The sequence below is a fragment of the Camelina sativa genome, chromosome 13, assembly GCF_000633955.1.
Source record: "Camelina sativa cultivar DH55 chromosome 13, Cs, whole genome shotgun sequence".
Classification (NCBI taxonomy): domain Eukaryota; kingdom Viridiplantae; phylum Streptophyta; class Magnoliopsida; order Brassicales; family Brassicaceae; genus Camelina; species Camelina sativa.
In genome coordinates this window covers 12,569,468-12,590,889 of record NC_025697.1, presented here as the reverse complement: position 1 = coordinate 12,590,889, position 21,422 = coordinate 12,569,468, and the positions used below count along the sequence as shown (strand labels likewise).

Genomic DNA, 21,422 nt, shown 5'->3' with positions numbered 1-21,422 from the left:
TTTTTTGATACATTAAAATGGCATGTATATTCGTATGACAAATGAATGACATTTTTATTTAAAAATTATCAAAACAAAGTTATGATCCAAATGTCGGGTCAATAAGTACTCCAGCATTAATAGAATAGATATATTTAAAAAATGAATCAGTTAACTTGAACGAAATGAGCGTAAAAACGGGTTCTAATTAAATTTTTAATTTTTAATTTGTATATCAAGGCTTTCAAATGACATTTTTGTTTCTTTTTTTTGTCCTCCTCATATATTGTTTGTTATTATTTTAGTGGGAGAATTACAATAAAGGAATTATAAGATACGGAAATGCATTACCGTATGATTTAAAAATTTAAAAATTTAAAATTTAAACATTAATGGGACAAGACGAAGAAGAACATGACACGAACTTTACCCACCATATAGTAAAAGCTCTCTTACTTTTTTTTGATAGGAGAAAAAGCTCTCTGAGTTGAGGTAGGACTAATTCGAAGATGAGTCTGGCAAATGTCATTCACATTAAATATTGCTGACTGACTCCTCTGTATAATTATATCATGTCGACAAGTTCAATAGAAAGCTCTCTTTTTCATAGAGTTTTTCTTCATTAAACCACAACATATATTCATTTATTTAATTTAAACAATGATTACGTATATAAGTAACATTTCTATCTATAGGGCTATCATATGTTGGAAGAATATTAAATAAAGCTATGTAAATTACTTATTTTATCCATTATTTATACTCACTAATGATTGTTCTTTAGACATGTGCAATGGATCCAGAAGCAGGACATGTCCAGTTGAGCAACTCCTCGATCATCTGCATCGCCATCTGATCTTCTTCCTCAACGTTGTCGTCTCGTTTCTTTATCTTACTAATCCTACCACCACCGGGGGGTGCGTTAACACTGTCACTGAGTTCAACAAGCTTGACCCAGTTTGGACTAGTTTTCGACCCGGCCCGTTTCTGCCACACGCCTATGTGCGAGCTGTCGTTGTCAAGGCGGAGACACGTCAGATACGGTGTCTGGTCTTTACAGTTCTTCCTTAGTTTTTCGTTTAGGAGTTCGGACAACGATTTTGGCGACCTTAACGTAGAGTTAACGACCGGAGAATCTGAGCCGTCGGATTTGATGACGGGAAAGTTGGTCTTTGCGTTCTGACCGTTCATTAGAACTGCGGCTTGGTCATAGGCCCTAGCCGCTGCTTCGGCTGTGTCGAATGTTCCGAGCCATACTCTTCTCTTCCTGATGGGTCAGAGAAACACACATTAGTTACATAATTAAAGTATTGACAACCAAAACACACATTACATACATGATCAAAGAACTTAAAAAAAAAAACACAAAGCACATGACCTATTTTTCGTTCTATTATAGTTAATGATAATAAGTTCTTATTCTTTCGGACAAATGTTTATAGTTAGTATTCTTCCCGTACCAAATTATTAGCTAGTACGGCTCTTTTTTGTACCACTGTTAAGTATTTGCTAGAAAGGTTGTTTCAGTTATTAAATAAACGGTATACCCAATAGGCTATTACTGCGTATGCGTAATTAGTTATTATATGTATATGAAACAGATTGAGGCATTTAGCCAAAGAGGATACTCAAGTTATCCACCTTTGATTATAATTCAATCCACTTAAATTTGATACGAAACTCAAATAACTCTACCGAGCAAAACAAAGGTACTAAAATCAATAATATTAACGTTGAACAAAATAAATTACAAAATATTAGTATTCGAAAGAGACATATATTCTTTCTTTTTGTGTAATATAAAAAATTCGTAACCAGCAAATTAGCTAAAAATAATAATAATATTTACAAATTTAGAAAAAGTATATATACGCATATTGCAATTTTCGTTATAATTTAAATTTTATGCAATTTTTAAAAAATATCACAAACATAGTCGATTGCTAATCTTGTTGAATTAATATTTGCTTAGCTGCAGAGCATATACAATTTGAAAGATGTCAATTCAAGAGAAAGAGAAAGGATCATAAGATATGCGCCCACATATATAGGTCAGGATATACGATCCGTAATCACCCATAAAACAATGCATGTATACACAGACACAAAAATACATCCACTTCAAATGTATGAATTAAAAAATATTATTTGTAAACACGCAAATTTACAAATACAAACGTATGTGTACGTTAATAACCGGAGGAAAACGACTTAAACAAAAACGCATGTTCTTGAGGGATTGCTTAAAGTAGTCTTTGGTAGTATAATCAATGATAGTTTCTAGAAAAAGATCAAGGTATATGCATGTATACACACATAGCATGGACTTGTATATCGGTATTTAGATCCATCATGCAAAAACAATATACATATTTATAGTGTATGTGTTAATGTCTTTGAGCCAGAGAGAGAGAGAGAGAGAGAGAGAGAGAGAGAGAGAGAGAGTCAGAGAGAGAGAGAGAGAACTGACAGGAGAGGATGGCGAATCTCAGAGACCCAAGAACCCCACTGACGCTGGCGGACACCTCTGAACTTCTTCGAATGTACCATTCTTCTGTTTTAAATTTGGATTTCTTAATTTCTCTGTGTTTCTTCTGACACAACTCAAGACATCTCTAGCATGAACTAAAGAATAAGATATAAAGAGAAATAGAGACACTTCTTCTCTGATCTCTCTCTACTTAACAACCACTCACTTAACTTCAATGCTTTTTTCGCACGTCCTCTCTACTATTTTTATGGTATTTATTGTCTGTCCCCTCTCTCTCCCGTGTCATGGGTTTATTTGCTTATATATATATATGTTAAACTGATATATTGACGTTAAGAAAATGTACATGGCAAGATTCATATCATAAAACAAAAGATTTACAGTCAAAGCAAAATATACATCATATGTAATTGATCCTTTATCTATTTGATGTCATCAGTCTATTCCATAAATGGTACCAAAGTGATGATAATTCTTATTTCTTACGGAAACGTAAATTAAAAACTATCAGTTTGTCTGTTTTCTTCATTTATGTGAATATTAATAGTAAGGCTTAGGTAAACTACAGAAAAAGGCACTTTTTTTGCAGCCAATTACAAAGCATAGTGGGGTTTTGGTAAACTAATTATGCACAAGTCGTTTACTTTCTGTAACATCCACTCTCCAGTCGTTGATAATGATGTATCGTATGTATATTCAATGTCTTTCTATTTATACTGGTATTTTTTTTGTAGATTATAGAATGAAGATCGATCACATTCGAATATACCTCTACATTCGAATATCAACTTTACAAGCAATACCATTAAAATGACGTGAAATTACAACGTCAAAACAAGGTTCACTCGTATATTATCTGTCATTTTCAGAACCGTATTGATCCACCAATTCGTATCTCTCATTGTCAAATTCGTATTGACACAAACCGACACACACGCTCACTTATACTATTTGTTTCGATCATCTATGATTATGTTGTTATAATGACTTAACTTGTAATTTTGTTAATAAGATCAAATCAATTGTCGAAGTTTTTACTGATTAATTAATGAAAAGCTAAATTATCGTCGGTGCGTCGCGTGGTAAAGTCCACGGATATTTGAAGTAGTAGTTGCCCATTAAATGTTATGAACCTAAAGGAGACAAGAACGAATTAAACATTCAGCTTAAATAAATGAATTCACCAACATATGCAAAACGTACAAAATCAAATAAATAAGTTGAGATATATATTATATAAAGATGTGACAGCCACATGAATGAGATAGTACAGGGCGATGCGAAAAAGGAAGAAGGGGCTAGGGGTAATCCTTTCGTTTATTATGTTGTAAACTACAAAGGTTTTCTCTTGTCTTATTCTTTTTATGGTAATCGAATATTACATATATAGTCAAGGGCAAACTCCAATTACATTAGGAATCATAAACCAAACTAGACTAAGAGGAGGTGGCCGATGGGCCTTATGGTCTTGGATGTACATGGGCCGTGAATGGGCCGTGTATAGGCCGGTTATGGAAATCCACCATCCGTGTTTTACAACACTCCTCCTTGGATGACATAACCGTGCAAATGCTAAGAAGGATCTTTGTAATGCGCTTGGGGGTGTTGCCTCATTAAAACCTTACTAGGAAAACCCATTGGGACAAAACCATGGTGAAGGAAAAAGAGTACAGCACGCATTACTCCCCCTGTTCCAAGCATCCCTAGAAGTCCTTAAGTCTCTGCATTCCAATCTGGTGCGTGAGCTTCTTGAATGTTGACGTCGGTAATGATTTGGTGAAGAGATCGGCTGAATTGTCGCAAGACAGAACTTGTACCACTCGAACTTCTCCGGCCTTTTGTAGTTCATGTGTGAAGAAGAACTTGGGTAGAATATGCTTTGTCCGATGTCGCTTGATGTATCCTTCCTTAAATTGTGCGATGCAGGCCATATTGTCTTCATATATAACCGTTGGCTTCTTATCATCGGCCATGCCACAATCTGTTCTGATATGTTGAGTCATCAACCTCAACCATACACACTCACGGCTGGCTTCATGCATTGCCAAAATCTCCGCATGATTAGATGATGTGGCCGCAATGGTTTGCCTCATAGAACGACACGAAATAGTTGTACCACCGTGTATAAATACATAGCCGGTTTGAGACCTAGCATTATGTGGATCCGATAGGTAACCTGCATCAGCAAAACAAACTAAACCTTCTTTGTTATAGTTAGTATAATATAAACCCAAATCAAGCGTTCCTTGTAGGTAACGCAACACATGTTTGATACCGTTCCAGTGCCTTTGGGTTGGACAAGAGCTAAATCTAGCTAGGAGGTTCACGACAAAACATATATCTGGTCTAGTGTGGCTATCCAAGAACATTGACGCTCCTATAACACTGAGGTATAGCACTTCGGGACCGAGAATTTCTTCATCGTTCTTCCTTGGACCAAATGGATCATTTTCCAAATTTAAACTTCTCACAACCATTGGGCTAGGCAATGGGTGAGCTTGGTCCATATTAAATCTCTAGTACCTTTTCAGTATATGCCATTTGATGCACAAGGATTCCATCATTTATGTACTCAAGTTGCAATCCCAAACAGAATTTAGTGTTGCCTAGGTCTTTCATCTCGAATTCTTTCTTTAGATATTCAACTGTTTGGGCGATTTCCCTAGAGGTTCCTAGGATATTTAAATCATCCACATATACTGCTATTATTACAAACTCTTTGTTTGCAAACTTCTTTATAAAAATACATGGACTGATGGGATCATTCTTATAACCCTCTTTGGCTAGGTACTCACTTAATCTATTGTACCACATACGCCCACTTTGTTTCAGTCCATAAAGGGATTTGTTTAGCCTTCTGTAGTATTGTTCTCGAGAACCGCTCTTATCTTTGAACTCAATACCCTCTGGTAATCTCATATATATCTCCTTCTCCAGTGGACGATATAAATATGCGGTTACAACATCCATTAACCGCAAATCCAGTTTTTCCCTTATAGCCACACTTATTAGAAATCTAAAAGTCGTTGCATCCATCACAGGGGAGTATGTCTCCTCATAATCTATTTCGGGTCTTTGAGAGAATCCTTGTGCTACAAGTCATGCCTTATATCTCACGATTTCATTATTCTCATTTCTCTTCCTTAGAAAGACCCACTTATGTCCTACTGGCTTTATATCGAATGGTGTCCTTAAGATCGGACCAAACACATTCCTTTTCTATAATGAACTCAACTCCACGTCAATGACTTCTTTCCATTTTAACCAATCTTTACTTTGAGTGCACTCTAGTATAGACATGGGTTCATGATCCTCATTTATTTCAAGTGCTACCTTGTATGCAAATATTTCATCGATATCGACATCTTTTCGATTCCATTGAATTCCAGACATGATATAATTTATTGAGATCTCATTATTATCAATACCATCAGGACCTTGAGGTTCAGCGTCCCAAACCTCATTCGGTACCTTAGGATTTGCCGCGGCCATGTCTGTAATTTCCTTAACCTCGGTTTGATTTGCACCTTTCTTAGATTTTCGAGGGTTATTACCTTTGGAACCTATTGGTCTACCACGTTTCAAACGGGTCTTAGACGTTATAGCAACTTGATTATTGTGTTCCTTTTGAACATCAATACGTACTGGTGCATTACAAGTTGGTATGTACGATTTTATTACTCTCTTAGGATCAACAAAGGAATCTGACAATTGATTAGCTAGCTTTTGAAATTGTATTATCTTTAGGACCTTTGCATCACATGCTAGAGCTCGAGGATCTTGCCAATTTAAGGATGTTTGATTCCATGAAATTTCTTTGACCAGCTTGTTTGTCTCTCCACCTAATTTGGGAAAGTCGGTTTCATTAAACTGACAATCCGGGTATCTGGCCTTAAATAAATCACCCGTAGTTGGCTCAAGATACTTAATAATGGTGGAAGAATCATATCCAACATATATTCCCATCCTCCTTTGAGGTCCCATCTTTATTCTCTGTGATGGTGCAATCGGTACATATACAGCACACCTGAATTTTTTTTTTTTAGATGGGATATGTCTGGTTCATGACCCGTTAATATTGGGATGACGAATATTTATGCTCACTAGATGGCCTGATGCGTATATGCTCTACTGCATGTAATACTATGTGTCCCCAAGCCGACACAGGAAGTTTCGACCTTAGGAGTAATGGTCGAGCAATTAATTGGATTCGTTTAATGAAGGATTCACCTAATCCTTTTTTGTGTATGGACATGTTCTACAGGGTGTTCCACACTTCCCCCCATGGACATACAATAATCATTAAACGTTTGGGATGTAAATTCACCAGCATTATCTTAGACGTATAGTCTTAAGTGGAAAATCTCTTTAGTTACTTAGACTGGTGATGGCCTTATAATGAGTTCCCCTTGTGTACATGCTACACACGTGAGATTTTTAGGGATAACTCGTCTCTCTTTAAGAGTGTGCCCATTAGAATTCATAATTAGCTTACGCATCATGTTAGAACCCGGATGGCCAAGCCGGTCATGCCATAAAGTGAATTGTTCATTGAACATTTTGTTCATTGCCAAATTAGCCTCTATCATATTAATCTTAGCATGGTATAAACCAGTGGCTAGTGCGGGTATAGACTCTAGGATTTTCTTAGATCCTTGGGTGATTTCTGTAATATGTAGGAACTCTTGGTTTCCTTCACCCTTAGTTTCAACATGTAGACCATTCAAACGAATGTCTTTAAAACTCAATAAGTTTCTCTTTGAGCTGGGTGAATATAAAGCATCACTTAGTTCAAGATGTGTGCATGGTCGTAGCCTTTCATTGGACATGTTATACCCGCTATTGTGCTAATATTGGCATTGTTCTTGTCCTTAGCAATTTTCTCAATATGGACAAGAGTCATGTTTTAGACATAAAGAATAAAACAAACAAATAAATATTGAAGGAAATGATTGAATTTAAACCAAAATCATACTCCAATAAAATTCAAAGCATAAAACATAGAAATTAAATCAAGACAATTTTAATTATCCTTTGCTACACAATCCGAAGTTTCATAATCCAATAGGTCATCATTCTCATGGTCGAAATCTCCTTCACCATCGAGATGAACCAAATTGGCTTTTGGATTCTTTTTCAAATTCTCTTAATAGAGATCAATAAGATGCTTAGATGTCCTGCATGTCTTAGCCCAATGATTTAACATACCACATTGGTGACAAACCGATTTAACCTTATGTTGCGGTTTGAATATTCTGCGGCCTCTTCCACGGCCACGACCAAAGTCGGACCGGTTCCCACGGCCATAACCACCACGTCCTCTTCCACCATGGCCACGACCATGATGCTTATCTCTATAGACGTAGTTAGACTTTTTGGTCTCTTGGGATCTTTATGCTCTTTCTTAGTCATGTCAACCTTGTGAGCCTTTGGTAAGGGGGTAGATCCAGGAGGCCTCACTGCACTGTTCATCAATAATAGCTTATTGTTTTGCTCAGCAAGTAGCAAACAAGAGATGAGGCTTGCATATGTCTTAAAACCCTTTTCACGATACTGTTGCTGAAGCAGTATCTTATTAGTGTGAAAAGTAGAGAATGCCTTCTCTAGCAAGTCCTCCTCAGTAACCTCCTTACCACATAATTTCAATATCGAGACTATCTTAAATAGGTCTGAATTATACTCATCAACGGATTTGAAATCCTTGATCCTTAGGTTTTTCCAATCGAATTGAGCCTTTGGTTGGAGCACCATCTTTTGATGTCCATATATGAGACTGAAACATGCATTTATTTTATCTTTAGGCTATGCGGTATTTGAGACCGAACCATGCCGATTGTTTTATAGTCTTGGGTCATGCGATATTTAAGACCGAACCATACCGATTATTATAGTCTACACCATACGGTATTTAAGACCGAATCATGGATTTATTTTCGTTTGGGCCGTGCGGTTTTTAAGACCGAAACATGCATTATTTTAGTGAATAATGTCTTGTTTTATTTACATAATTTCGTGGCCTATATTATGCATGAACACAGTCCTAGATAAACATAAAATCTAGCATGCAAGGATTTCATTTTATTAAGTTTTTCCTTTTACTATATAAATTTTCCTTTTTTCTAGTTTAGGATTAGGACAAAGGTTTTAGGAAATTTTCTAGTCTTTTAGGATAATGTCTAATATATATTTAAATTTCTTAATTATACTAGATAAGGCCAACTAATTAATTTGGGAATTATCCTAATCGATTTTAGGTATTGCTTTTAGGATTCTAGGTAAAACATAGAACTAATCCGATTTTAAGATTTTAGATTTTTTTTTAGGGTTTTGATTTTTACTAAACCATCATAGATAATCGGATCTTTTAACAACCTAGAACAATTAGTTGGATATTTTTCTAGATTCGAATTTAGGTTTTAGTTCTAAGTTTTTTTTTATATACAATCAAAACAAGCAATCAATTAACAATAACAACCGGATTTTAATCATGACATAATTAGTTTAATTTGCAAGCAATCTAAGAAGCCCTAAACCTCATAGCAATCGATTTTAAAGTTTTTAGGGTTTCAAAGCTTAAGGTTTTTGTTTGTTGATTGTTTACTTGTAGATTTTAGGGTTCTTATAGATTAAGATTAGGTTCGATATAAATCTATGTCCGAAGGTGGTTTGATTTATTTACCTTACACCGTTTGGGGTTGATTGGAATTGATCCGGGAGCTAAAGGCCTCGGATATTAAACTTTATCACGAACGGACCAGAAACCTCAGACTTGATTACGAAATAGCAACGAACCGCGGACCGTTTGTGGACGTGAACTGATCACAAGCACCAGTTGATCACGAACACAAACAGAACTCCGAACAAGAACTCACCCCGGACAGGAACTGACCACGAACACGGACAGATCTCGGACAGGAAACCGATCGCCGAGCAGTAGCCGACCACGAACACGGACGGAAGTTGATCGCCGAGCTTGGACGAACAAGGACTTTGTGTGTGGCAGCGGTTTAGGGTTTTAGGGATTTTCTCAGTTGGAGTTTAGGGCAAACTCGTGCTGATAACGTGTTGTAAACTACAGAAATCGAAGGAGGTTTTCTCTTGTCTTATTCTTATTATAACAATCGAATGTTACATATATATAGTCAAAGGCAAAGCCCAATTATATTAGGATTCATAAACCGACTTAGACTAAGAGGAGGTGGCTAATGGGCCTTATAGTCTTGGACATACATGGGCCGTGAATGGACCGGTTATGGAAATCCGCCATCCGTGTTTTACAACGTATTAATATTAGATGTGAACTAAAAATAAATTTGGCTTGAACTCCTCATCTTATAAGCGTAACAAAGACTTTAGAGTATGCATGTAACCTAGATGTGTTAGTATCACTTACATGCAAACTGGCCATGAGGCCAAGCAAAAGGAGTACATGCTTGCGGGTTTAAATCCATTGTATATTTAATCGGCCGTTTGATGACATTGAATCCACAACCTGATCTTCATTGTTTTTTTTTTTTTGTTAAAAAACTTAAAAATAATAGGCCTTATTTTTATTTTATTTTACTTCTTGCCATCAAATATGTAATGAAAAAATATTCGTGAAAATTTTAATTTCCTTTTCTTTTTAAAAAAAAGAAGTCACCACTTTTCTTGTTTTTTTAAATATATAAATCTAAAAATTAGGAAATTATTTAGTTATTTATAATTTTATTAAATGAAAAACAACGTCGGAAATTGCAAAACTCATCTAGATCTAATAATGAAATGAAATGGAATAAAGTGTATTCCTAATACATCAAGAAAAGTGTAGATGTGAGTAGTGAAGATTAATATCCAACGAATATTCCGTTTTGGACTTCCCTTGTCTTGGGTTTGGCCTACAAGAAAAGGTTTACTTCAGACGTATGGTCTCAAAAACCCATAAAAGACTTCATCTCTTTCTTTCTTATTGTAATCCTATGTAGTCTTCCAAAGTAATCACCAACCTAATCCAAACGTTTCGTATTCGTATTCGATTTTTTCCCTTATATAGTGACTTTACGTTTAATACTCTAATTGCTAAGCCGTTTGGAACCTTTCCAGAAAGATACTCAAAAGGGAGAGTTCCTCGACCAATTGTGGTTTGTTATTTGTTTATTAATAGATACATCTATTTTTTTTATTAGTCATCCACTAAAAAATAGACATCCACTATATATTCTTTTAAGTTTGCAGGTGAATAAATGACGGAACAGTTGCTGCTTCATGGAACTCTTGAAGTGAAGATCTATAGGATCGATAAGTTGCATCAACGTTCAAGATTCAATTTATGCGGCAAGGTAACCCCTTAAATAGTCCCAACTTCAATAAAACAAGAATATTATTAGTGTAATTATTTTTCTATCAGGATTTTAAGGAATAAGAAATATTAGACGAAGGTTACTTAACTTGTAAAAATGATTCATAGGGGAACAAGGAGCCGACAGGTAAAAAGACTCAATCCCAAATAAAAAGACTAACAGACTCATGCACAAATTTGTTTGGAGGACATCTCTACGCAACTGTTGACCTAGACAGATCAAGGGTGGCTCGAACCATGATGAGACGTCATCCTAGATGGTTACAATCCTTTTATATCTACACCGCACATTCAATCTCTAAAATCGTATTCACGGTCAAAGAAGATGAACCGGTCAGTGCAAGTTTGATCGGTCGAGCTTATTTACCTGTCACCGAAGTCATCACCGGACAACCTATAGACCGATGGCTCGATATCTTAGACGAGAACAGGAGACCAATCCAAGGAGATGCCAAACTCCATGTCCGTGTGAAGTTCACTCACGTGACACAGGACGTGAATTGGAATAAAGGAATCATATTACCTTCTTTCAAGGGAGTTCCTAACGCGTTTTTCAACCAAAGAGAAGGTTGCAAAGTTACTCTTTACCAAGACGCTCACGTTCTTAGCGAATACCCTGATATTACTCTCGCGGGAGGACAAGTGATTTATAAGCATCATCGGTGTTGGGAAGAGATCTTCGATGCGATATGGGATGCAAAACATTTGATATACATAGCTGGTTGGTCGGTATACACCAACGTAACATTGATCAGGGATCCTAAACAATCTAGACAGGGAGGGAACCTGAAGTTAGGGGAATTGCTGAAGAAGAAAGCGGATGAAAACGTGACCGTTCTGATGCTTGTGTGGGACGATAGAACGTCTAACGAAGTGTTTAGGGGAGACGGTTTGATGATGACTCATGATCAAGAAACTTACAATTACTTCAAGAACACGAAAGTGCGTTGCGTTCTCTGTCCGCGGAATCCGGATACTGGTGAGAGCATTGTGCAAGGGTTCGAGGTCGCTACCATGTTTTCTCACCATCAAAAAACGATTGTGGTGGACGGTGAAGTGGATGGGTCAAGAACCAAGAGAAGGATAGTGAGTTTTCTTGGAGGGATTGATCTTTGTGATGGGAGATACGACACTGTGGAGCATCCTTTGTTTGGTACTTTGAATGGTGTTCATGCTAATGACTTTCACCAGCCAAACTTTGATGGCGCTTCAATTAGAAAAGGCGGTCCACGTGAGCCATGGCACGATATTCACTGCAAGGTGGATGGTCCTGCCGCGTGGGATGTTTTATACAATTTTGAGCAGAGGTGGATGAAACAAGGTATTGAAAACAAATTTTATAAGGCTTCAAGGATTTTTTTTTTGCGTTTACATGTTTTAAGAGAAATGGTGATATTCTCTAAATAAGTAAAATCAACATTTACAACTTTAATTCTTTAAACAATTTTTTTTACATGTAAATGCTAATTAACGGGAAGAAACATTTTGTTTGTGAAAAATGCTAATTAACAATTTTTTTTTTTTGAGCCAACACATTAACCTCTTTTATAAAGCACATAAGTTAGTGTGTGAAGAAATGGTAACGCTAAACAAAAGTCATTAAAGTCATTGATTCATTAGAAACTAATTTCGTGTGTTTACAGGTAGTGGTAGAAGGTACCTTATATCAATGGCACAGCTCGCAGAGATCACTGTTCCGCCACTTCCAATTGTACAACCAGACAATGAAGAAGGCTGGACAGTTCAAGTTTTCCGGTCCATAGATAACGGTGCAGTTGAAGGGTTTCCAGAGGATCCACGTGAAGCTTCAAGTGTAGGACTTATAAGCGGGAAAGATAACGTGATCGAAAGAAGCATACAAGACGCGTACGTTAATGGCATAAGGAGAGCCAAGCACTTCATCTACATAGAGAACCAATATTTTCTTGGAAGCTCCTTTGGATGGAACTCTAGAGACATTAACTTGAATGAGATCAATGCATTACAACTCATTCCCAAAGAAATTTCTCTCAAAATCGTGAGCAAGATCGAGGCAGGCGAGAGGTTTGCCGCGTATATCGTGATACCGTTATGGCCTGAAGGTAAACCTGGCTCTGCTTCGGTTCAAGCAATACTAGACTGGCAAAGGAGAACAATGGAGATGATGTATACAGATATCATCATTGCGCTTAGCAAGAAAGGTTTAGATGCAAACCCTAGAGACTACCTAACATTTTTCTGCCTTGGGAACCGGGAAGTTGGCAAAGCCGGTGAATATTTGCCTCCGGAGAAGCCAGAGCCGAATTCTGATTACGCAAGAGCTCAAGAATCTCGTCGGTTCATGATCTATGTTCACTCTAAAATGATGATTGGTATGTCAAAATCTATCTTCCATAACTTAAGGAAATGTATAGTGTTTATATATAAGGACAATCAAAAGCTCTTAACATGGTTCATATTTGTATGCAGTTGATGATGAATACATAATAATAGGATCAGCCAATATAAACCAAAGGTCTATGGATGGAGGGCGAGACTCAGAGATTGCAATGGGAGCATACCAACCTAGCCATTTACTATCTACTAATAATATGAGGCCGACGGGTCAAGTGTTTAGCTTTAGGATATCACTATGGCTCGAACACCTACGGATTATAACTAACGCGTTTCAGTGCCCCGAAAGCGAAGAGTGTATAAGAATGGTAAATGCAAAGGCAGACGAGCTATGGGGATTATATTCAGCACAAGAGTACCCTCGAGATCAGGATTTACCGGGGCATTTGCTTAGTTATCCTATTAGCATTGGTAGCAACGGGGAAGTAACAAATCTTGCCGGGACTGACTTCTTTCCTGATACTAACGCAAAGGTTGTAGGCGAAAAATCTAATTATCTTCCTCCAATCCTCACCTCTTAGGTGATATAACACTTTCATTGTATACTCTTAGAATGTGTTTTTCGATTTACTATGTCATGCATGCATGCCTGTATAAATAAGTAACAACACCATTGTGAATTATCACTCGAAACCATGCACGAGCTACAATGAAAGTGAGAATATACAGAGAGTAATACTAAGTATACAAAGTGAGAAAAATATAACCAGCTTAGTGAGACAGAAATATAGAGTATACAAAAGTTCTTATATAAATAGATCCATTGTTTAAGACGAAAAGGACCAGAATAGGACCAGAATTAATCTTACAGTTTAATGTGGACCTAATAAAATAAAAATTTTAGTATAAATCTATTTTTAAGGGCCCAAAAATATAATAGTGTAGTAAGTGACTTTAGAAAGAAAAAGATTGCCCTATAAGGCCTTTGATATTGTTGGAATGGAGCTATTTGCTGGATTTGAGCTTCCACAACTTATTCAACATTATCTTCAATTAAACGAGGTGGTTAAAAAAATTTCAGCGGTTAAAAAGAAAATGGTTAGAAAAAATGGAAGAAAAAAGTGGTTAAATTAAATGAGTGGTTAAATAATTGTTTTAATTGGTAACAAGGTTTAAACAAGTTATTATAGAAAATATGTTTTTTCATTAAAAAAATATAAAAATAAATTAAAATATGAAAACATGTCAAAAAGATATTTTTATTTTCATAAATTTCATTAGAAAATTTCTAAAATTTAAATATTTTTTTTAAAAAATCCAACAGCCTCGTTTGCAATCGAACCGTCTTACTTTTGGGACGGTTGGCAAGCGCCCATTTTCCCCCTTCCAACCACTCTCTTCAACCATCTTCTCCAACCATTTACTTAAATCGCTTTTTCCAATCGCTATGTTAATTGGTAACCTTCAAAGCAGTTTGTTTGTCCAATCGCCATGTTGATTGGTAACCTTCAAAACGGTTCGTTTGCAAACGAGGCGATCGAAGGTTACTAATCAAACCCATAGTTGTTGTCAAATTATATAAAAAAAAACTCTCATTGTGTTGTCATGATTGAAAATTTTAGCCATGCCCTCAATTTCTTTTAAAATTGAATCACTTTGTAATACTATTATGTGGTCAAAATACCTATTGACAAATCAGTTTTCTAAACCTTGTTTTTACTAGAAATTATTTTAAACTGGTCGAATTCCAAAATTTACCCAATTTGATAATCTTGAAAGACGAATCATCAACATATACTAGCTTAATAATATACACACATACATTGCGGTTTAAGTTTGGTTTTCTCAGAGAAGTTATACCAATTACTTGCTCATATTGCATCTACTTGTGGTTTTAAATTAATGTCCGACAACCCTCCTTGCAGAATCAAGTGTTACATATCAAATTTAGATGAGTGAAAAAAAATATTAAATCCACGTAGTTTACAACTTAGAGGCTTAGAGCATATAATATAATAGTGATTATATATCTCCAAATTGACTTTAATTTGAATCTAGTAGGTTAGTATACTATACTTCTAGATCTTTCATTAACCTTTTTGATTAGAACATATGGATAAACACCAAAGGAAAACTCTTCACACTTTTCATATTACATCAATAATTGAGATGGGACACAGCAAAACTTATCTATTATTCCCATTGCCGACACAAAATATCTAAAATACGTCCATACCATAATGCCACCTTCATTCTAGTCAAATTGATTAACGAAAAACTGATCAGTTGTCTTTCTTTTTTTTTATCTTTTTTTTTTTTTTTAAGTTTAGCCGTTTCATGAATTTATAATAATTTTTCGTTTAGCCGTTTCATAAAATCTGGTTAAAAATGAATATTTGTTTTGCTTTTTTTTGTAATATCATTAGTTGTTATAAAAACAAAATTATTCGAAAAAATACTCTCAAACAAAAATATTCAAAGCTAATGAAATTTGGGTAGACGCAGCTAAATCGTATTGGAACATCCGATTAACGTTTAACGAATTTGTAGATATCTATAATACTCTCAAATTGTTTTAAAATCCAAATCCACCAACCAATGAATAAAGGAACAAAACAATGTCCTCTCTTACACTCGAGAGGAGAAGGATTACCTTTTTTGTTTTGTCAAGCAAGAGTAGAAGGATTACTTAGCTTTGATATTCTCAGCAACACAATTTGGCTACCACATGCACGAATCTCTCTTTTCTTTTCTGTAAAGTACAAAAAATATAAAAAAAGCAAAAACTTTTTGGAATAAATTAAAGTAATAATGGTTTTAAATCGTATTTTCAACCAAAAATAAATAATATATATAACCACTATTTATTTTTCTAATTTATAAAACTATTTAATAATGAATAAGGGAAATTCCGAGTTAGTAAAATCAGATTAGTTATACAAAAAAAAAATCTCCTAAATATGGTCCCAAACTTTAAAACTTTGATTAATTAATTAATTCAAGTACAATTAATAAAGCATAAGTAACAGACAATTTTCTCAGTGAAAAAATAATAATAATAAAAACGGAATATTTCTATTCCTTCTTTTTTGGGAGTTGCAGAACCACACACACACACACACACGCTGACACGCATAAACAAAAAAGAAGAAGAAGAAGAAGAAGAAGAAGAAGAAAAGATTTGAGATTTATCTGCAGGGGAGGGGGTTGAACAAAACCCTAATCCCAATCTGCCCCGAATATGCCATTTTTGAGGTTATTTTCTCTGTTTTTTTCTCATCTCCAAAAAAGTGATTTTTTTTTTTTTTTTTTGGATTACAATGATTAGATTTAAGAGAATAATGGAATTTGGGTATTTTGAAAATTGCAGGATTGTGAGACTTCTCCTACCAGGAATAAGGGTCTTGATAAGAAGATCTCTAATTTGGTTGTTGTAGATAGATGCATCTCCGTGAAATTATTCCTTCTTGGATCTACCAGTTATTTGGTTGCATGGGGTAAGTGAGGATCTTTCTCCTCAATTCCTTGTGTGTTGTTCTAATTCAAAGTCTCAAGNTTTTTTTTTTTTTTTTTTGTTTTGGAAGCCTTGTCTGTGTGACTGAGAAATGAAGAAGAGTTTTATGAAACTGGAGTGTAAAAATTTTGACTTTAAATACTAAACTTTGATCTGTCTAATTTACTTAAATTGTAGGTTAGGTTTGCTTTCATTGTAGCTACCCTATTGCTTATGTGGATATATATATATATATATATATATGGTTATTGCTTGCATTTTAAGCAAAAAAAGGTATCAAATCAAAGCATCTCTCAGGTTTTAGTTTTGCTCTAGATTTTTTGTATCATGCTTGTAACCATTTGCTTTGAGTGTCTTTAATATCAATACCTATTGTTTGAGATCATCAAAGAAACTTCACTTCATAATCTTAAGAGTATATAAAGGAACTTTCCTGTGTCCCTTTCTCTTCATTGTTTTTGATCTCTCTTTCTGTAGAAGCTATGTTTGTATGTGCAATGAGTCTTCCAAGTGAAATTCCTTAATTTTTGCATTTTTATTACTTTTGAGAACAGATATTCGCACTTTGTCTGCAATCCTAGTCAAAGCCTTCTCACTGGCATTTTTTTTTGTTTTGTGGTTTTGCAACAGTACAGAGGTTGTTTTGGATGCTGCAATAAACCACCGCTTATAGTTGCAGTGGATGAGCCGTCTAAAGGGTTAAGGATTCAAGGTCGTTTAGTGAAGAAGCCAAGTGTATCAGACGGCTTCTGGAGCACAAGCACCTGCGAGATGGACAACAGCACACTTCAGTCACAGAGAAGCATTTCTTCTATCAGCTTCACTAACAACACTTCTACTTCTGCAAGTACAAGCAACCCCACAGAATTTGTAAACAACGGTGAGTTGATATTTCCACACATTGTTGTTATTAATGATCCTTTCTCCGTTTCTCGCATTTTTTTTTTTATGTGACTTGCCTTTCTGATAATTGAAGGACCATTTCAAGCTTGAATTGGTCTGAATTATTCAACTTTGAATCGATCTACTTATGGTATTAGCTTACTCATACTGATGGTTTCTTTTAATATCTGTAAGCGGGTGTTGGCTTATGATATTGTTTATATTCATTTATCCTTAATCAGTGGAAGATTCCTCATTCATGATTGACTTTCGAGAAGTACATTTGGAGGCACATTTCTCTAGGATTTAGATTTACTTTGTATTTGTTGTTTCAACGAGAAAACTTTCGTCTCATGAATACGTAGATGTTAGCTACTGATGAATCTCTATCAAACCTACTTTGAATTTAACCTCACCTGTGCATAATAAGCTTCCAGACAGTGGATCTATGCTACAAATTTGAATAATATTTCTTCCACTTTTTTGCGTATTGGTATGTTTTGGCTTGCATCTTCAGATAGTAGTTCTTTGGCTTTCAGATTGCTTTGTTTTACTACTTCATGATGCTTTGCTCTGTTTACTCATATTTTGGTTCTTCACTGCTGTCATTTTCTCTAAAAAAGTTTGTCTCTGTTCTTTCCTCCTGTTTAGGATTGAACCACTGGAACCAAACTAGGCAACAGTGGCTTGCAAATGGAACTTCTCAAAAAAAGGCCAAACTTCGAGAACCTACAATAAGGTTGGTGAAACTTTTTGTTTTTGTTTTCTCTTCTGCATTTGCATTTGATTGCAATACTAATATGTCTTTCTCCTTTTTAAAAATCATTTGGTCTATTTCATGTCCTATATTGTGCAGTTATTTTGTATACATTTTTTTATGTATAAGAAACATGCATTAATAAGCTTCCAATTATTTCATGACTTCAGTTGTGAGCTCTATCAGTACTACCATCAATAGTTTTCTCACTTTCCATCAATATCTTTGTAATCTTTTTGGTAAAAGCAAAGGCACAACATGAGTTTCTCATCTTCGTATCATAGTAGTTAAACTTCTTAACCAAAGAAATGTAGGATATTCTTAATCTAAAAATTCATCAATCGATGCGTAAAACTGTGTGACACCATTCATTTGAAATTTTCTTCGAGTTTGCTACCATCAATAAAATTTGCATCAGCAAGTCATCCAAAGACAGCGCTTGAAAGCTTGTTACAAAAATAGTGTCTTGAGATCTATTCTAGCTTGTTACAAGAATAGTGTCTTGAGATCTATTCTAGCTTGTTACAAGAACAGTGTCTTGAGATTGATTTCTTCTCTTGATAGTCCTTTAGGCTCTTAGATTATAGAAGATGAGGTTTTCCCATTTTTTTTTTATGTCAGAGAGTTTAAGATGATTTCAAGTTCAGTTATGGTAGATACTCCCTAGCCTTATATGCTCATGGATGTTTGTTTCATTCGTTTTCTGCAGCTGGAATGCAACATATGAGAGCTTGTTGGGTATGAACAAGAGGTTCTCTCGTCCAATACCTCTCCCTGTAAGCAACTTTCTCAGTAGTTAATCCAGTTTCTTATAAATTTGATATAAGGTTCGTTTTTGATTTATGATAACCATGGCAGGAAATGGTTGATTTTCTGGTTGATGTGTGGGAGCAAGAAGGCTTGTATGATTAAGTTGCAAACTCTTGAAACTTAATTAGTTTCTCATCTTTTTTATTAATTTTGTGTGTAATCAAAAGAAGAAAAAACAAATTTCCAGAACTTGGATTTTTAGACTTTAGCTTCGTGAAAGTAAAAACTCTCAACGAACATTTCGAAAACATAGACCCCGTTTTTTTTGGTTTGGTCTTTTGTGTAATAGTCAATTTATTACGTCGATTTTTATTACACTCGGAATTGTAATATTATGACCAAAGTGGTTTCAGCTATTTTCTAAGCAGGTCGGTGATTACTGATTAGTATTTTCGATAGAATTGTGTTACTATACTTTTCACATGTTTTGTTGATGATAAAATAAATCTGATTATGACTTTTTCTTGTGGGAATGTACGGTACATTGTACCTATAAAATTCGACCAAATTCAATTATCGGCGAGAAAGTGAATTCTTTTTAGAATTGTAGACTTGTGACTTTTATATATCAAAATAACTTTTATTTTTCATGCCTATAACGTCATTTTCAGCTTCATGATTTGTTTAAGTCGTTTGGGTATATAAACAACTTGTAAACATTGAACTCAAATTACGTAATGATCATGCAAGTATGTAAGCTTTATAAAATATTATTGATTGGCAAAAAAATACCATCTCTCTTTGGAGAGTGTTCACTGAACAAACCATTGATCAAGCACATGGTATTGTAACACTCACAATGCCATAATGTAGAGCAACGAAGGATCAAATATATCCCCTAGAACGTTACAAGTACACAATGAGGAGAATATGTGTTATAGTATAAGTTGTAACGAATCTTCGTTTATTGTTACATAAATACCGAAGACTGTAACATAATTAATATTGTCTCTTTTCATGTCCATAATTATAGATTTCTGTTGTTCCATAATTACTATAGTAATTAATACCATTATTTGTCTTCGTTACTCTTCTGATGCCAAGTAACTTTGTGTGTTTTAAACTTATGATTTGCTATAAGAATTACATAGAATCTTAAGTGATATATTTAAGAGATTTGATAAAAGTTATCGTTTCGAAAGAACATGTTATGATCTCGATTTAAAAGGTTAGAAAGATCAAGAACAATATATAAAGGACATTGGTCGATCCAATTCCATATCCCCTAAACTTAAATACTATGATTTGTGTTATGAATCAAAATTTAGTAAAAGAAAAACTAAAATCAACTAACAGAGTATATAACCAGTAGTTTAAAAAAAAAAAAAAAGTTATGTCGTAGCAATCATGTTATTTTTCCCTTCAAATTCAATCCAAGATAATCTATACAAATTCAACGAACTTAACCTCCCAAGGTGTTGTCAAGAATGTTTATCACAGACAAAATGGTTTGTCAACAATGCAATGCATTCCAACTTTTTGCTTCCTTCAATGTATTCAACCACTTTTTGTCAACTTTTAACTATCACCCTTCATTGCATTCAGACAATTGTATTATTTTGCTTTTAAATCCTTGCTAGTTTTGCTTTCTGACAACTTGTAACGATATAATTCAGCAAGTGATAATATATCTTTATCACACAACACACAAAAAGGTGATAATATACGTGTATCAATGAAGAACATATAACAAAACAACTCAACTAACATATAACATATACCTTTGTGAATTCTATAGGTATTGAGATTTTATTAACATATGAAAGATACTACATTCCGAATCCGATAACATACATATTTAAAAAAAACTTATAACAACATATGAAATTGTCAAAAACTCATTAAGCTAGTAGCTTTTTTTTTAAAGAAGCTTTCACTATTTATTTATTAATATAAAAAGATATTAATTTACAACATACTCTCTATGTTTCCTAAAGATTAATGTTTTGGGATATTTTTTTGTCCACAAATATTGATGTTTTATAAACTTCAAAAAGTAATCATTGAAAATATTTAAAATTTTGAATTGTTATTGGTTTAAAATTAAATAATACTCCCTCTCTCCCTCATAGTTTTGATGTTTAGGATTTTTCACACATATTAAGACAATAATTTCTATAATTATTTTATTTTTTATTTTTTCTAATGATTTATTTTTTTTTTATTTTTGGTCATCTCATGCATATGTGATGATTCATTTTTCTGACCATTTTATCTATTTTTTCCACTTTCCCACCTTTTTAGTATTAAAAATATTTACAAAATCAATCTTTGAGGGACAAGAAAATTTTTCTAAAATATCAATTTATCAGGGACAGGGACAGATGGAATATTTCTT

General features: G+C 34.5%; 3 protein-coding genes across 5 annotated transcripts; 2 read left to right on the top strand and 1 right to left on the bottom strand.

Moving 5' to 3' along the window:
* On the bottom strand, window positions 508–2,692 carry LOC104736559 (ethylene-responsive transcription factor SHINE 3-like). The gene is made up of 2 exons (XM_010456564.2): window positions 2,450–2,692; window positions 508–1,246 (listed from the first exon to the last, which is right to left on the bottom strand). The coding sequence occupies exons 1-2, from the start codon at window positions 2,527–2,529 to the stop codon at window positions 760–762; spliced, it is 567 nt and encodes a 188-aa protein (XP_010454866.1). The 5' UTR covers window positions 2,530–2,692; the 3' UTR covers window positions 508–759.
* Window positions 10,517–13,857, top strand: LOC104736558 (phospholipase D alpha 3-like). Of its 2 annotated transcripts, none has more exons than XM_010456562.2 (5): window positions 10,517–10,590; window positions 10,685–10,788; window positions 10,917–12,129; window positions 12,452–13,159; window positions 13,257–13,857. In XM_010456562.2, exons 2-5 carry the CDS (start codon window positions 10,693–10,695, stop codon window positions 13,700–13,702), a joined length of 2,463 nt encoding a protein of 820 aa, XP_010454864.1. In that variant the 5' UTR covers window positions 10,517–10,590; window positions 10,685–10,692; the 3' UTR covers window positions 13,703–13,857. The 2 variants fall into 2 exon arrangements, with proteins under 2 accessions (XP_010454864.1, XP_010454865.1); XM_010456563.1 differs by having other exon boundaries at window positions 10,518–10,590; window positions 10,678–10,788.
* LOC104736557 lies at window positions 16,203–19,440 on the top strand. Of its 2 annotated transcripts, XM_010456561.2 has the most exons (6): window positions 16,203–16,376; window positions 16,492–16,618; window positions 17,271–17,515; window positions 18,169–18,256; window positions 18,984–19,050; window positions 19,133–19,440. In XM_010456561.2, exons 2-6 carry the CDS (start codon window positions 16,563–16,565, stop codon window positions 19,184–19,186), a joined length of 510 nt encoding a protein of 169 aa, XP_010454863.1. In that variant the 5' UTR covers window positions 16,203–16,376; window positions 16,492–16,562; the 3' UTR covers window positions 19,187–19,440. The 2 variants fall into 2 exon arrangements, with proteins under 2 accessions (XP_010454863.1, XP_010454862.1); XM_010456560.2 differs by lacking the exons at window positions 16,203–16,376; window positions 16,492–16,618 and adding an exon at window positions 16,834–16,932 and having other exon boundaries at window positions 17,266–17,515.

Coding starts and splice junctions, on each gene's coding strand:
- LOC104736558 (XM_010456562.2), top strand. CDS start 10,693: ATGACGGAACAGTTGCTGCTTCATGGAACTCTTGAAGTGAAGATCTAT. Junction 10,789..10,916: donor GATTCAATTTATGCGGCAAG/GTAACCCCTTAA, acceptor AATGATTCATAG/GGGAACAAGGAGCCGACAGG. Junction 13,160..13,256: donor TCACTCTAAAATGATGATTG/GTATGTCAAAAT, acceptor ATTTGTATGCAG/TTGATGATGAATACATAATA.
- LOC104736557 (XM_010456560.2), top strand. CDS start 16,849: ATGTGGATATATATATATATATATATATATGGTTATTGCTTGCATTTT. Junction 17,516..18,168: donor CACAGAATTTGTAAACAACG/GTGAGTTGATAT, acceptor CCTCCTGTTTAG/GATTGAACCACTGGAACCAA. Junction 19,051..19,132: donor CTCGTCCAATACCTCTCCCT/GTAAGCAACTTT, acceptor TAACCATGGCAG/GAAATGGTTGATTTTCTGGT.
- LOC104736559 (XM_010456564.2), bottom strand. CDS start 2,529: ATGGTACATTCGAAGAAGTTCAGAGGTGTCCGCCAGCGTCAGTGGGGT. Junction 1,247..2,449: donor GAGATTCGCCATCCTCTCCT/GTCAGTTCTCTC, acceptor CTGACCCATCAG/GAAGAGAAGAGTATGGCTCG.